This window comes from Ahaetulla prasina, chromosome 1 (assembly GCF_028640845.1).
Source record: "Ahaetulla prasina isolate Xishuangbanna chromosome 1, ASM2864084v1, whole genome shotgun sequence".
NCBI classification, from domain to species: domain Eukaryota; kingdom Metazoa; phylum Chordata; class Lepidosauria; order Squamata; family Colubridae; genus Ahaetulla; species Ahaetulla prasina.
Genome location: NC_080539.1, coordinates 135,212,011 through 135,228,102, shown reverse-complemented (window position 1 = coordinate 135,228,102; position 16,092 = coordinate 135,212,011). Strand labels below are relative to the sequence as shown.

General features: G+C 39.8%; 1 protein-coding gene across 1 annotated transcript in view; it reads right to left on the bottom strand.

Annotated features, from left to right (window-relative positions):
- Window positions 1-763: 763 nt before the first annotated feature.
- COL9A1 (collagen type IX alpha 1 chain) overlaps window positions 764-16,092 on the bottom strand; it is a 93,026-nt gene continuing 77,697 nt past the window's right edge. Inside the window, exons 31-36 of the mRNA XM_058176363.1 lie at window positions 15,626-15,658; window positions 12,966-13,112; window positions 11,313-11,367; window positions 7,660-7,848; window positions 3,408-3,485; window positions 764-1,057 (exon numbers count right to left, since the gene is read on the bottom strand). Coding sequence (XP_058032346.1) covers window positions 873-1,057; window positions 3,408-3,485; window positions 7,660-7,848; window positions 11,313-11,367; window positions 12,966-13,112; window positions 15,626-15,658 — 687 coding nt within the window. The 3' untranslated portion in view covers window positions 764-872. The remainder of the gene's footprint in view (window positions 1,058-3,407; window positions 3,486-7,659; window positions 7,849-11,312; window positions 11,368-12,965; window positions 13,113-15,625; window positions 15,659-16,092) is intronic.

The following is a 16,092-nucleotide window of genomic DNA, read 5'->3' as shown; positions in this document are numbered from 1 at the left end:
AAATAGGGATAATCATAAGGGATGTTTGTTTCATGAAAAAATAAAGCTATGCTCAAAATGCATTACAATATTTGGAGGATGTTATATGCTTGTTTTGTTTTTTACTACTTCCAATTTTTTTCAAAAAGGGAAATAAAAATGCTCTTTGTTTTACTTTCATTTACCTTCTATAAAAATGCAAAGGATTAAGTAAAGTTATTTATTTCATTTGTATACAATCAGAGATAAAGTATTTATAAATAAATAAACTCAGCTATAAATTTTAACTGTTCTCAAAAGATTAAAAATCCTTTCGCAGTGGTTTAATTTCTAGATGTTTCAAACAGAGCAGAAAACTAAGTTTATTTCACCTGACGTATTCCTGGTAAACCTGGCACTGAAGCACTGTAAATATATATAAACTCCTTGGAAATTAGCACTTTTAAAAACAAGTCGACTACATCTAAATCTCAGGCTACTTATAGCACTAAAATGGGCCCTAGGATGAAAGGGAAGAAATTGGGATAACTTACTATTCCGATGCATTAGACTGTACAAGAGATGGTTGTTATATACTCTGTAAGTAAGTACTTCAGGAACCTCAAAGAACTAACAGCTGAAAAAATATCTACTGCCTTTCATCATAATTCAAGAAAGAAAAGAAAAGCCACTTGGCATCACTTTATAAAGCACCATTTTGAAATGTTTAACTGTCTTGTACTGTTTTAGGAAACAGATGGAGGGAACAATCAGAACGTTTAGATCTGCCAAGGCCTTGATAAGATTTGCTGTATTTTTTACAGTCTGATTTTTCTAGACTGTTTCTCTTGGCGGTCTGTCAATATCTGCAGATCAAAGATGGCTTCATGTCATTTTGTGCAATGCTACATTTTTCATGGGCCTTTCACATTCTGCCCTCCTTGTAATCCAGCTTCCATGGTGCAGGCTGACTGTTCACAATAACCAGGAGGACCAGGAGGGCCAGGAGGGCCAGGAACACCAGGGGAACCAGCAGCTCCAGGGGGGCCTCTCTCACCATCTCGCCCATCAGTGCCATAACTGGGCTTGCCGGGTTCTCCTGCAAAGACAAAAACCGGCCCATAAATTTAGAAAAAGCATCTAATATAATTTTGTTGTAGTTTTAAAAGTCTTATTTGCATCAGCCTTGGTCTCTCCTATTAATCTAACCCCATGTAGAAGATGCAAAGTATTAGTGGAGGCTTTCTACATAACTGGGTCTTCTGGAAAAGTGAATCTCCAAAGTCTTAACACAGGATACTTGTTGCTATAGACCAGGGCTGCCAAACTTACAGCACACGGGCCAGATGCGTCACAATTCTGGCCATGCCCATGCCCAGTTTAGCGAAGGGGAAAAAAAGTCCCGATATGTTACGTGACACCGCAAGTTTGACACCCATGCTATAGACCAATATTTTTCAAACTTGGCAACTTTAAGGCGCGTGGGCTTCAACTTCAACAATTTTTCAGCTAACATGCTAGTTAGGAAATTCTGGGAATTGAAGTCCGTGCGTCTCAAAATTTTCAAGTTTGCTATAGACAGTTATCTTCTGTATGAAAGGGAAGGTTGGGTTCTAATTTCCCTCCTTTACTAAGCCAATAGGCAATAGGTTTCTCCAATAAGAAAACATTTTCACTATCTGGATTTATCACACTAGATAAAATGCATACCCAATCATCCTAGTTTGTAAGGCATGATCTATGGCTTAGTATGCTCAGTGAACCGAGCCAATTGTAGTTTATTCAGTCAAAAACAGCAAATAATAGTTCATCCCAATCTGTAAATATAACATTCAGATCCTTCTTTCCACAAAGGCACACAAAGACACCATAAATGGCTTTTTATAATTGATCTAGTGTGCCTGGAATGATCAGTCTGACAAAGGCAGACAAGAAGTTGAAAAGTGACATAAAAAATACAATGTAATCTGGGAAAAGAAGGGGGAGAATGTCTGCTAGGAAATTAAAGCAAAAAACACATTTTACTTTTGATGCAGAAAAACTTAAAGGGGTTACAGTATTTGCAGAATTATTTGTAATCCAGTATTTTAAAAGTTACCATAAAGTTATTTTTACTATGCCAAATTATTTCTATTTATTTACATTCTACTGGCCGCTAGAGGGCACTTTTGCTTTAGTTATGACCAATGTACACTTTTGCAGAGCCTCCCTCCTCATTCTCACTATATCCCCAATGCAGTATTCAAAAGCTGAACTTCAAAATGCTGCGCCACCAAAATCAATTTAAAGGATTTGCAAATCCTCACACAATTCATTTTAAGTGGAAACTTATGTGGTATTTTTAATTTATTCAATACGTGCTTGGTCCTTGTCTCATGCAATTTTGCATACTGTGCAGTTATGACACAATTGAAGCTGATTTTAATACTTTTTTTCCATGGTTTCCTTGTTTTCAAGCTGATTTTTTATTGTACTGTAAATCCTCAGTTTTAGCCCACCATGATAAACGTGTAAAAAGCAGCATGAGAAAAATAATAAGAGTTTTGTTACAGGAACCATAACCTAGATCTAACTGGCTATTTTAAAAGAGGTTCACATCGGCAGAGTTGACACATAATATTTAAGCCAAGATGTTTCAACCAAGATGTCAGGTGTTGCAGCCCTGAAGATCCAAACGAAAAGGTGGCCTCCAGGTCTGACACCAGGTTTGTTAAAAATTATGGCCTACCTCGTACTGATTCCTAAATCATAATGTGTAGGTTAACTCATGTTAATCCAAAACAACCCCATTATGACTTGATTACATATCGATCAAGTCAAGTCACCTTTTGTGACAGAGGCAACAGAGCTGCAACAGAAAAGGAGGCCAAAAATTGGGGGTAGAGGCAGTGGTGAAATCTGAACCGGTTTGCCTCCGGTTCACTGGCCATGCATGTGCAGTGCATGCCAAACGCACATTGTTTGTATGCTCATGCATGGTGCATGCCAAACGGAACCCGGTGTGTGCACAAATGCACAGCATGCGCCAATGCATGCTTCGCACGGAAAAAGGAGACTTGGGAAGGTAAGTAGAACAGCGAGGGGGGGACAGCTCTGCCGTGGGATTTAGATTCACTAGAAAGCAGGGTTTCCTGCTTTCTAGCGATTTTAAATCACGCGGCACAGCTGATCGTCGGAAATACCGTTTCAGAGGAACTGGTAGCTTTTTTTTATTACCGATTCGCCCAAACCGGTAGTTTTTATCACTACTGGTTCACTCGAACCGGTGTGAACCGGTAGCATTTCAGCACTGGGTAGAGGGGAAAATGGGTGATGGGTATATATAGAGAGAGAAGCGTTCATTCTTCAAAGCAGATGCCTTTATTTCAAGCACTGTGTTAAATGGGGTTTCTAATGTGAAATAGTTTGCTCATTTCTTGGATGACCCAGATACCATTTTTGATACTTACCAGGGAGTCCTGTTGTTCCTGGCAAGCCTTTGGGCCCTTGACCTGGGAATCCTCTCTCCCCCTTCTCACCTGTGTCACCTAAAATAAAATTTTAAAAAAACACGTTTTCATTTTATTTCATTTCATATATATTTCCTACATCCTTGCTTCTTTAAAGCATGTTCATGCTACCTGCCACCTTGTTTAAGATTTCCAGTTGGGGGTACAATCAGTTGTAGCACATCCTTAAAACTATTAAAACGAATTTAAAAAATGTGCTTGGCTAGAAAACGTTAGCAACGTGGTGACTCAGGGGCTAAGACAACTGCCAATCGAAAGATCAGCAGTTCGGCGGTTCGAATCCCTAGTGCTGCCGTGTAATGGGGTGAGCTCCCGTTACTAGTCCCAGCTTCTGCCAACCTAGCAGTTTCAAAAGCACGTAAAAATGCAATTAGAAAAAATAGGGACCACCTTTGGTGGCAAGGTAACAGCGTTCTGTGCGCCTCTGGCGTTGAGTCATGTCGGCCACATGACCATGGAGACGTCTTCAGACAGTGCTGGCTCTTCGGCTTTGAAACGGAGATGAGCACCACCCCCTAGAGTCAGCAACAACTAGCACGTATGTGCGAGGGGAACCTTTACCTTTATCTTACCTTTAGGAAACGTCAGTGGAGAAAGTGTCCTTGTTGATAAAATCTCCTCTGCTCTTGTATGGCTTTGATTAAGGAGGTAATTGGGCCAGAGATTAAGGCACTTACATCCAAAGAAATGTGGGATTCTGTCAATGCTTTGAAATGCTTATGATGGATGCTTTTATCAAGGCACCAGGAAAAGGCCTTGAAAACAGACCTTAAAGCTTGGTGCACTTTCAGATAATATCCGCTTCCAGCTACTGTATTTACAGCTTTAAAAATAAGCCCTAGTACCTTGAATTTAGCTTAGACATTAATAAACTGGCTAATCTATATGGTCAAATGCTGGCCTCTAGTCACGTTAATAATACCAGAGAGTTTTAAGAATACTGCAAACTGAAATAGATCTATTTTCTAATTCCAAGACTTTGATTTTTTTTCTTTCAATCAGTTTTCCTTTCCATTAAACCCAGCCCCTTTTTTCTATCTCATGATTTCTAAGAGTGCCTACGTTCCATTGCAACTAGTAAATGTGGGATTTCTATGCCTTACATCCTATTAAGCGTAAAGGATGCTTTGATTTTTATCCGGAATAGTTAAGCAATACCAGAGGAATGAAGGTTCACTCTGAAACAGCTGATACTGCAGATCTTCAGTTCCCTGCAATGCTGACAACCAGAAAAGGCCATTTGGTTCATTAAATCAGAATAGTTTTGTTTAGCTGTGGGAGACATTACAGAGAAGCATGTTTTTTCCTTTCCTTTTCTAGTATTCAGCATGGAGGCTGTCCTAATGGGATCTCGGCATCCTTCCTGAGGATTTAACTCTTTGCCCGTTTTAGAATTTCCTTCCTCCTGGCTTGCTTTGGAGAATTGCCTAGATATAGATTGAACTGTCATTAGGAGGAATACGGCTAAAACATTATATATTTTATTATATAATCTATGGACCACTCTTGGCAGGCAACATTCTCTCAGAAGCTTTAAATTTCTCACCTATTCCTGTTTTGTTTTTTGTTGTTGGTGTTAACTGTGAGATATAAAATGCAGACTTTGCATTCTTCCTTTGTGCAGGTTAATTAGCTGCTGTTATCATGCCAGGTTACTTTATTTTGCACATTCATTCCCATTGGCCTTCTTTTAGGTATTATAACATGCTTTTAGGTGCTGATTACTGTTGTGCCAGTGTAATTATCTTGTAGGGTTGTCAGACAGCAAGCTATTTTGGTCTAAGACTTTGCTAATTTTCACTTCCTCTCTCTCCTTTTTAGCCACCTCTGATCTTTGAGCAAGAGAACCATTTCACAGAATTAGTTCTCTCCAGCAGACATATGTTCATATTGAACCTGGACTGTGGTTTACTCAAAAACCATATGCTATTTGTCATGCCACTGCATGGTGCCTTTGGAAATGTTTATAGCAGCATGACAAATTTTACTTAGTGGATAAAATACGAAGTTGCACCCTAAGCTACGAGCCAGTATATCCAAACCTGGTTGAGAATCACCAGACCTGATGAACATCTACCCTGAGTAGATCATCAGGAATTAATTGCCTCCATTGCAGGCATTGGTTTTATACCCTTGCAGCCAAACATCCTTCAGCTTACATTAGGGAAATAAGAGTATTATCCGCATAATAATGACATCGCTTTTCATCTGCCAGATGAGCTCACTCAACAGCTGAATAAGGATCAGAACACTCACCTCGAATCTTGAAAAATAACACATATTGAAATGCAGGGTAAAGCAAATTACACTCCCACTCACCCAATCACCCAAATCCCAGTTTGCTCAGGATCAAAAACAACCTATCTTGCCCAAATCTTCCCATTCCCATTTTTCAGATTAGAGGTAAAAATATTAGCACTATCGAGATGCCCCATATGCAATGATCTGAATTAGATGCTACCTCTTCTCCCTATTCCAATGACTGATGCTTCCTATTTGTAAAGTCAAACAATTCCTGTTTGTTCTAGAACGGAAGTCGTAAGGTTAGTGCAGGTTTTACTTGATGAAAAAAATCCACCTCAGGGTCACTTTAGAAAGACAAATCATTTGAAGACCTCTGAATGAACCGGAGTGCAGATAGTCCTGAATTTACAACCATAGTGGGGGACCAAAATGTCTGTTGTAAGTTGAGGCAGTTGTAAAAGCGAGCAGGGCGGCTGACTAAAAGATCTCCAAGGTCCCTTCCAACTCTGTTTTTCTGTTAAAATGAGTCATCAGGTGACCCAGACCTGATTTCACAACTATTTTTACCACAGTCGTGAACCAAACCTAATGGGTAATTTTTCTTGTTTTCTGTTGGATAGTGACAAAAAAGATCACAAATCATGATTTCAGGATGCAGCAAACGATTATTTATTTATTTATTTATTTGATTTTTATACCGCCCTTCTCCCGAAGGACTCAGGGCGGTGTACAGGCAGAATAAAACAAACAATACAAAATACAATTAAAATGCAATTTAAAAAACTTATTTAAATTAGCCTGACAATTTAAAAATTTACCATACACTAAAAAACCCCATTTAAAATTAATAAAATTTGACATTTAAAATTCAATTTAAGCCAGCTCCGCGCGGATAAAAAGGTGTGTCTTCAGTTCGCGGAGAAAAGTCCGAAGGTCAGGTATTTGGCGTAAACCTGGGGGAAGCCTGCCCAGAGTGTGGAGCCCCACAGAGAAGGCCCTTCCCCTGGGGGCCGCCAGCCGACATTGTTTGGCGGACGGCACCCTGAGAAGTCCCTCTCTGTGAGAGCGTACGGGTCGGTGGGAGGCATGTGGTAACAGCAGGCGGTCCCGTAGGTACCCAGGCCCTAAGCCTGGGTATAAATTGTAAATTATAAATCCAATCCAGTTGCCAAGTGCCTAAATTGCAATCATGTGACCACGGGGTTGGTGCGACAGTCATAAGTGCGAGTACAGGTTGTAAAGGACTTTTTCCAAAGCCATCATAACTTTCAATCATCATCGTTCAACACACAGTCATAAAGGGTCCTTGGTGCACTCTGAACGTGGTTGTTTTCTTGCAGACGCTTCGTTACCCAAACTAGGTAATATTAGCACTGATGATATTACCGAGTTTAGGCAATGAAACATCTGCAAGAAAACAACCAAGCTCAGAGTGCACCAAGGACCCCTCATTTCAACCCTGAGCCCATTTTTTATTGGAACAAATATTCTTTTTTATTGGAACAGTCATGAGTCAAGAACTATTGATGCTGAAATAAATATAGCTTTTTAAAATTACCTCATATTCCTTCCTCGAGTCAAATGTAAAAAGAAAACGAAATATTTTTCATACTTCATGCAATCTCAGTAGTAGCATACATTGGGAGGGAGGAGGGTGTGAAAACAACCAAGATGGCAGATACTGCATTATGATGCAAATTTTGCCCTTTGGAAATGCATTAGGATTGCATCTCCGTACAAAAGGAGTTGCAGCACAACGCAATGTTTACCATGATGCCTTCTTCACCTCTTCCCTGCAGCTAACCCAGAAAAATGAATCAAGTTGAATCTAGGTCCGTGCATTTAATGGAGAATCAGATAACTGGATTCCATAAAATATAATAAACAAGTAACAACAATAACAATAATAATCTATCTGATGCACAAAGCAATATTCTGAATTTCTCACCTTTGGGACCTTTCGGCCCAATGTCACCAGGAGGGCCTTTAAGGCCAGGCAAACCACGGGATCCAGCCTGTCCTGGGAAGCCACTGTCTCCTGGAAGTCCAGGGGAGCCAGGTGGGCCAGGTGGGCCTGGGATGCCAGGATCCCCAAATTCAGGCCTCCGAAGACTAGCAGCCATCTGCGCCAATTGTTCTGCTCAAGGAAAAGAATGAAGTTCATGCAGACCATTTCCACGGCATCACTTTCTCCCCTCTGCCTTCTCTCTTAAGCAGTTTGCAGACAAGCTACAAACTTATTATCCTTTCATGATTCATGAAGCAAACTATGTCATTTTATTTACAATCCGAGTGTGACTCGCTGCAAGTGTTGTGGCAAAATAAAAACTAAAGTCCTTCCTCTCCTCACAAAAAGAGAAGAAAAAGAAATGAAGAAAACCAAACAGCCTAGCTCTTCTCCTGCTTAAAAAGAGGGGAAAGGGGATATCTGTGTCAGTCCTCTTGAGCTGTGGGGTGAGAAGAGCTACACGGACTGTTTCTCTGCAAAGCAAAATATGGACGTTACAGCAGAAAGCTGAACTAGAGGTAAATTAGCTCAGTTTTCTAATAGCAATAGCAGTAACACTTTAGACTTATATACCAGCACTCTGTGAGCAGTTTACAATGTCAGCATATTGCCCCCAACAATTTAGGGCCTGATTTTACCAACCATTGGAAAAATGGAAGGCTAAATCAACCTTGAACCAGTCAGGATCGAACTCCTGGCTGTTGGCAGAGTTAGCTTGCAGTTCTGCATTCTGATCATTGCACCATCATGGCTCCTGGCATTTTTGGAATTGCAAAACTCCACATCTGATTTCAAAATGGTGGAAACCATTTGTTTATAAGTTTCCTAAGTTCATTATAGATAATCTATTACTATGAAATTTGCTGCTGTTATAAACTGGTTGTTATAACCGGATTATTGAGGGTTGTTCTTGTAGCAACAACCTTCAAATTTCTTCAAAGTCACGTTTGAAGAAATTTGCTCTGAGAGTGAGATTAAGGCTTCCCTTCAGAGAGGGCCTTATTTAGAACAGCTGAATCCCCACTTCAGAATCTGGGATCCTAGAAGGGCAAAGCTTCATGGTCCCTTCTCCTTCAGCAGGGAGGGAAGAGGTCAGTCTGGTAAAGTAGAGGTAAGGTAGGAAGAGGTAAGGTGACTAGTAAGGCAAGTTTCCCATCTAGCAATTGATGTGCCCCCTCCCCATGAAAATTCAGGCTCCATCTAGTAGATTTTTGTGCTCCAGTTCTGAGACTGTTGGTGTGGCATTGACCCTACATGATTTCAGGACTTTCTGACCACAAAGGAGCACCAGGCAGTAAGTAAATATTTGCTACGTATTCCTTCTTTGTCTGTCATTCTGATTGAAGGATTGCTAATCTGAGTTCATTTCCTTTGGCCTTTCTTCCCAGGCATGGAGCACCTCCTGGTAAGACATAGCTTGCTAGGTGCTAGGCTTTGCTATCCCTATGATCTATTTCTGGTAAAGAAATAGATCCTTTTAGTCATAATAATAAACAACTTGCTTTGCTAATCTTTGCTGAAATCAGATTATGAGAGAGAGGGGGAGGGGGCGGGGGAGGGGGGGGATGGAAATGCTTCCACCTGCAAGAGAGAAGAGGGCTTCTAACCTATTTGGCAATGGCAGAGATTCAAAATCTAGGCTCTTCTGCATGGAAATAGGTGTTCTGGCCCCAAGCTGCAGCCTTTACATTTTAGAATAATTGATACTGACAAGGGAGAAGGAAACATTTATCTTGGTAGCAAAGGCATATTGAAACAGGAAATGAATGTGGTCCTCTGTCGGGCAATTTAAAAAATAGTTGCACCGAGAAGGCTTCAAATTAAATCACAAAGAGCAATAAAGCCTCTTAAACTTCAGAAATACAACATTGTAACGTCCCAGCAGATCTCAGCAGTAGCCCCTGGCAAGCTATTTTTCCACAATAATAAATCCCAAATCACAAGTATAATAATGCACAAAGCAAGAATCAAATCGATGCTGGTAACATGTTTATGTGTATTAATAACTGAAGGAGCAGAGTTCTTATTATCTGCTCATTATATATACAATCGGAGAAAGATTGCTTGTTCTGGAGCTGAGCCCTCCAGTTTCTATGAACTGCTGTACTTGACACAAACATTTGAAATCTTTACCTATGTTTTTGCAAAAGAAACTCCATGAAATGCAACACTAGGTAAAAGCAATGAGCTAACATTATTTATGATTAATGCGTGTAGAACTGAAAAAAAGGAAGCTCTTTTATTTAACGCACATTCCTGTTTACTGGAATAACCTTATACCCTATGCTAAGGTCCTAAGGTTGAACCGATCAATTTCTCTTGCAAACCCAGAAAACATCCTGAGAAACAGGTCACTAATCTATCTAGGTTTGATTGCTAGTTTCAGATTAGAGTTTTTCTTAGCCTCCCTAGAGATTTTGGGTTTGGATTTGCAAACATTTGGATGCAATGTATATGTCACATCCTTTTTTCAATGATCTGACAGGCGCCATAGCAAGAAAGAACGAATGATTACTTAGCAGTTCCAAATATAATCCTATTAATTTTTTAAAAAATCACAAAACCTATTTTCCATGAAGAAAATTTCCACAGAGATTATCTAGGTGTGTGAGAGGGAGGGAGGGAGAGAGGGAGGGAGGGGGGGATCTAGAAGTTTGAATTTGATATGAATTTCTTGGAGAAGAGCTTAATTTTCTCTTAAGAAATAAATTGCTATGATAGACCCCTTTTTAAAAACTACATCTCTTCAAAAATCTTAATTCTGATTCCAAAATTGTCTTCAATTCTGTAAATAGTTTAGTGCCTTGATCACTTTCTTTCTGCTCCCTCCCACCAAGTAAGGATCAGTCCGTTACAAGAGATGTACATAGATAAGGCTGCATTTAGTGTTTTCTTTTTAAAGAGATTCTCATTTTTTTTTTAATCTTCCAGGCAAATTTAGAAAAGCATATGCTGTATGTGCTGGTAACATGTACTAGACCTCATGACATCCAAAAAGCTCTCTCAGGTCCCATCTAAAATTGAAGCTTTGCACTGGCATTGTTATAAATCAGTCACACTTATTTTTAAAAAATAGTCCTTTCCCTTAGTCCTGATTTGGCATGAGCATGGAAGAACATGCCTAAAAAGGCATTCTGAAATCAAAAAGCTAACAATTATTACAAAATGTCAAAATGCCTAATAAATAAGTGCCTCCCTCTGTGGATTAGTTGAGTTTGGAATTAATTTCATTTATTACGATATTTATTTCCTGCCTTATTCTTGAGATCTGTATAGTACCTGGTGGAGTAAAATATACCTTGCTGCTTTATCTACACAATAGCCCTGTGAAATATCTTGGGTTGTGTGAGAGTGTGATTGGACTTGAATCATGATAGAGTAAGAGACCTTGAATCTGAGTTTGCAAACCCAGATCCTGCACTTCAGGTGTTATAGTTAGGAACTCCCACTGGATTTCAAAAACTAGCATAAGACAATGCTGGGTGAAATGAGCTGACAAAACAAAACATACGCACATGATATTGTAGAGTTAACTATGAAAATATACTCATGAGCAAACCTTAAGAATATATAAGTAGAGTGTTTTTATTTACCTTGTATTACTCTCATGCAAACCTGTTTAATATGCAAATCAGTTGGCTCTCTGCCCTGAAAGAAATACAGCATTAAAATAACATAGTGATTGTGTGAAGATGGAGTAGATGGGAATATGAGCAGTAAATTCTGCAGCTGCAAGCATATTTTCAAGCCTGCAGATTGAAGCAATTCCAATAATACAAGGAGCAGAAAGCCAAGAATAAGAATATAGGCCACAACATGCATTAAGGTCTCAACTCTAGGAGGCCGGTGAGTCCTTTATGCTGCTTCCTAACACTTACTCCAAAAAGGAGATAATCAGAAGAAGAAGGAAGCTGAGCATGTGGACCATGAGAGGCAAGAAGGAATAACCCATAGAGCCTGACACATCACCTGAGTAGAAAACTCTGTTACTCAGCCTCTTGCCTGAGAGTTGCAAAGAGTCCTTATTGCTCCCTTTGCCTATTGCAAGTTCATTATCACACAAATCCAAGTGCAGTTTACCAAAAAAGCACCTTCAAGGATAAATGTCAGCAAGGGACAATTTGAAAACTGGAAAGCATAGTGGTTGAGGAAAGGTTATTTTTTCCAATGAAAATAAGTGCAATGACTCTGCACTTCTTAGACTGTGAAGTAGGACCTTTTCAATAGGAGTTGTAATACTCACCACCTAGGATTAATTCTCAAAGGTGGATTGCCTGCCCTGTTCACTGACTGTTTGGTTTAATTCTATCTGCTCTTTGCTGCTGCCTACACAAAGTTATTGAATATGTATTTCATTAGTACTCCCAATTGTTTTCCAAAACTCTATGCTGCCGTGTGTAAACTCAGCTGAAAGAATAGTATTAAGGCTGGCATCTTAGATATTTTCAATTGTAGAGGATCCAGAACACTAATAGATTCACAATGAACCTATTAGAAATATAAGCCCTCAATTGGGGATGCAACTTGGGAAGGTCAAGTTTCCCTGGAGAGGGGGAGAGAGTCACCTTCAAGATCGATGGAAAACACAAGTCATTTATGAGCCTTGAGATCCATCTGGAGCAGTAGTGGGTTTCAATTCCCAGTGCTACCGGTTTGCTACCAGGAGTGCACAGGAGCACACACACACTATGCGCGTGGCGCTTCTGTGCATGTGCAGAAAGTTCTGTGCATGCGCAGGTTTTTGATGAAGTCTAGGCGGATGGGCGGAGCCTCCCACCAGCGCTGCTACCGGTTCGCCCAAACCGGGGTGAACCGATAGCAACCCACCACTGATCTGGAGACTCTTAGGGACCCAGCCAATTGCTTCCCTTTCAGATTTTTTCTTCAAAGTCTTGAAATGTATCGGCAGTGTAAGGGCCTATCAGAACCCCTTGCCCAGGATGCAGAAGGCCTCTGGAAGTATTAATCTCTCCATTAAGGTTTTGGGGAAAAATAGGTCTTTGTCCCTCTTGCATTTTGTAATGTGCTGCTTCAGCTAGGACAGCACTAGTGTTCCACTCAAACCACTCCATGCAAAGCCAATCAAGTGTCGTGACAGAAAAGATCATCTGAATTCATAGCTGGATAGTCATGCTAGCAAGCCAAGCAGTACGAAATACATTCTTCTTCCCGCATCTATTCATCTAAGACTGGAGTTGCACTTGCCAGGCCAATGCTCCTATTATAAAAAAGAAACTGTTACTCACCGCTGGTCCCTGACTGCCAGGCAGCCCCTGAGACCCTTGTTCCCCTTGCAAACCACGGGGTCCAGGAGGCCCACGAAATCCTTCTATGCCAGGCATGCCACGGTTTCCCTCTGGCCCACGTGAACCAGGTTCACCAAGATTCCCAATCTAACAAAGAAGGGGGCAAGAAGTAAACAGCAGTCTCGTTTCTTGTGGAAACAACTTTCTACATAATTAAAAGTTTATCACATCAGAACTCTGATTCCTTCTTCATGGCATTTATGCTAACTTTCTTGGCACCTTGTTAAATGATAATGTGAGCTTGCTAAATGAGAAGGTTGTTCAATAAACAGACAACGAATGCCGTCTTCTTTTATCTCCTTCAAGGCACAATAAGTTCCAGTGAATCCATAGGTTTAATTCCCAGACATGTGGATTTCCACTATCAGTGATTATATACCCTTTTCTAAGATGCTATTATGACACCATAACATTTCACATTACTTTTGATCTCAAATTCTAGAAAGAAGTCCTAGGAGGGAGAAATAGCCTGGAAATCTGATGTGGCACATTACGTTTCAGTGGTTTTTTAAAAAAATTATTATTATTATTATTATTCTGATAGAGGCCAGGTTCTTCTCTTAAACCAGAAAAGAAGCTTCTGCATAGCAAGTAGCATTTGATTTCCCTTGTCCCCACAGGCACCTGTGCAGCAAAACATTATTTAAGCAATATGAATCCCCGAAGCAATTTCAAACTCCTGTCTTTGCACAAATCCTATGAATATATTAAATATTTAAAAACAGCTTAACCACCAGAAGGCTATAAACTACAAGGGCGTTTAAGCTCGTCACTTTTGTGTTCTATAAATATCACTGTCGAGGAAAGAAATATTAGATAAGATAGAATTTGGTTGTACAAGCATTTGTGATGGTGGCAAGCTATTTCTCTTCTTGGGGAAACAAGAAAATTAGGGTGATATAAGCTGCAGAGGGTGGATGGAAGGATGGAGGAAAGGGAAGGGAAGGGAAGATGTAATAAATGGTTGCAACCAACTTAGAAGAATTGGTTCATTGAGTCATATGCACAGAGGAAAAGAAAGCCCCTTAGAATGATTATATGGAGAACTGATATGATGAGAATCTTCAGTGAGCGCAGCAGGTAATGTTGTTTTTCAAAATGTAACTCAATTCCACTAAAACATTAGTTTGTGTATTTCGGAAATTCAATACAGTCCTCTAGTACAGCTGGCTGAGGAACTCTGGGAGTTGAAGTCCACAAGTCTTAAAGGGACCAAGGTTGGAGACTCCTGCTCTAGTACTTAAACTTTATTAAACGTGAATGGTTACTGTAGTCCTCTGCCATTCACAGAAATAAATTGCAAATCCTCTTTTCCCTTTCTAAACCATCCAGGGCACATTTTCCCCATTCAGATCATCATATCCGCTGACTCCCTTATGAACAAACGGCATTCTCTTGCTGCCTTCATTAATTTTCTTCCCTTCATGTAAGTAATAACACATAACACTTTATAATATGTAACACTATTTCTCCATTAGTCCTCATCAGGAAACCAGGTCTAATGGCTTTCAGATGAGGAGGAGGATTAAACTAACGTTTCATATTCCAGTTTGTTTAAACATCGTTAACTATAATATTCCGGTCCAAACACCACCAAGTCAACAAAGGCTGCTCCCACTCCAGACACCATTGACACATGTTGCCACATATCATGTGAACTGTGGAACCCCTTGAGTTCCTTCAGCATCTTTTCATGTTTAATGCAACACGGAAAACAACAAGCTCTATAGTAGAATTTTACCCCGGAGATAAGAGGGAGTTTAATTTTGCACTTTCCACAGATTGAAATGAACTGATAATTTGCAAAAAATGGAAGGCAATGTAAGTAACAGGAACCAACTTGAGAAGAAATATATATCTCACCATCTCAAAAAAACAGGGTTCCAATCAGTACATTTCCCTTTGTTTATTTTTGTGTGCTGGTAGCCACAATTTTAAAATAACTTTTAAAGTAGATCAGAAGTTGCATCCTGATTTGCAATGCAATTGGACACATGGCTAGGTAGAAATCTGAACCACAGGTAAGGATGCCAAGGGTTTCAGCCTTATAGCAGTGATGCTCTGTGCTCTAGAGCAGGGGTCTCCAACCTTGGTCCCTTTAAGACTTGTGGACTTCAACTCCCAGAGTTCCTCAGCCAGCTGGCTGAGGAATTCTGGGAGTTGAAGTCCACAGGCCTTAAAGTTGCCCAGGTTGGAGACCCCTGCTCTAAAAGGTGTGTAGATAATGTTTATACCCTATATAGTAATTGACCACAGATACTGCTTTGCCAATACTTAGTTCTAAATCCTTCATTCTTTCCCAGGATTTTTATTTACTTTTATTGTTTACCAACCTCATTTTTACATGCTCACCCCTCCTCCATTCTACGCATTAGGAAAAGTTACATTTCTAGCTTTTGAAAAAGGTCTCTAAAGAATAATTCACAGCTTTAAAAGGTAGAAAATGGAAGGATCATTCCATCTTAGCTTCTTTCCTTGGGGAACTGAATATTTTAACATATTTGTGAAAGCAAACAACTACTCTCTTTTTTTTTTTTGCCACATTCTGCTGATTTATTATGTTTTGGATTTTCAGTAACCCTGCAGTTCATCATACTTACAGATCCTTTAGGGCCTGGCAAACCTGCATCGCCCTAACAAAGCAAGATGAATGATGTCAGGCTGGCATAGACATGTGCAGTTTTACATATAATCAATTTCATATTATTCTTTCTACATATAGCGCGTATACAGGTATTACCATAATTACAGGAAAGGAAGATTCTTAGAGGGATGCTTCAAACAGATGAAAAGCAATAACCACAAATTCCACAACAGAATACACATTTTAAAGTTGAAGTGTTGAGTTGGGCCTTGGATGAGTTTCTGCCTATGCAAAAACGTTTATATGTCAAATTCAAGGTATTTTTATCTGGAGCATTCTTGGCCTCAAGGTTATCTTTGCAACGATCAAAAATATGAAACCTAATAAGTTTTTGTATCAGAAACAGCTAGTGCAGTTAGTACATGTCTTCCCCAACCTTAGCCCTGTCTAGGTTTTTGTGGCCTAGAATCCTCAAGCAGGACA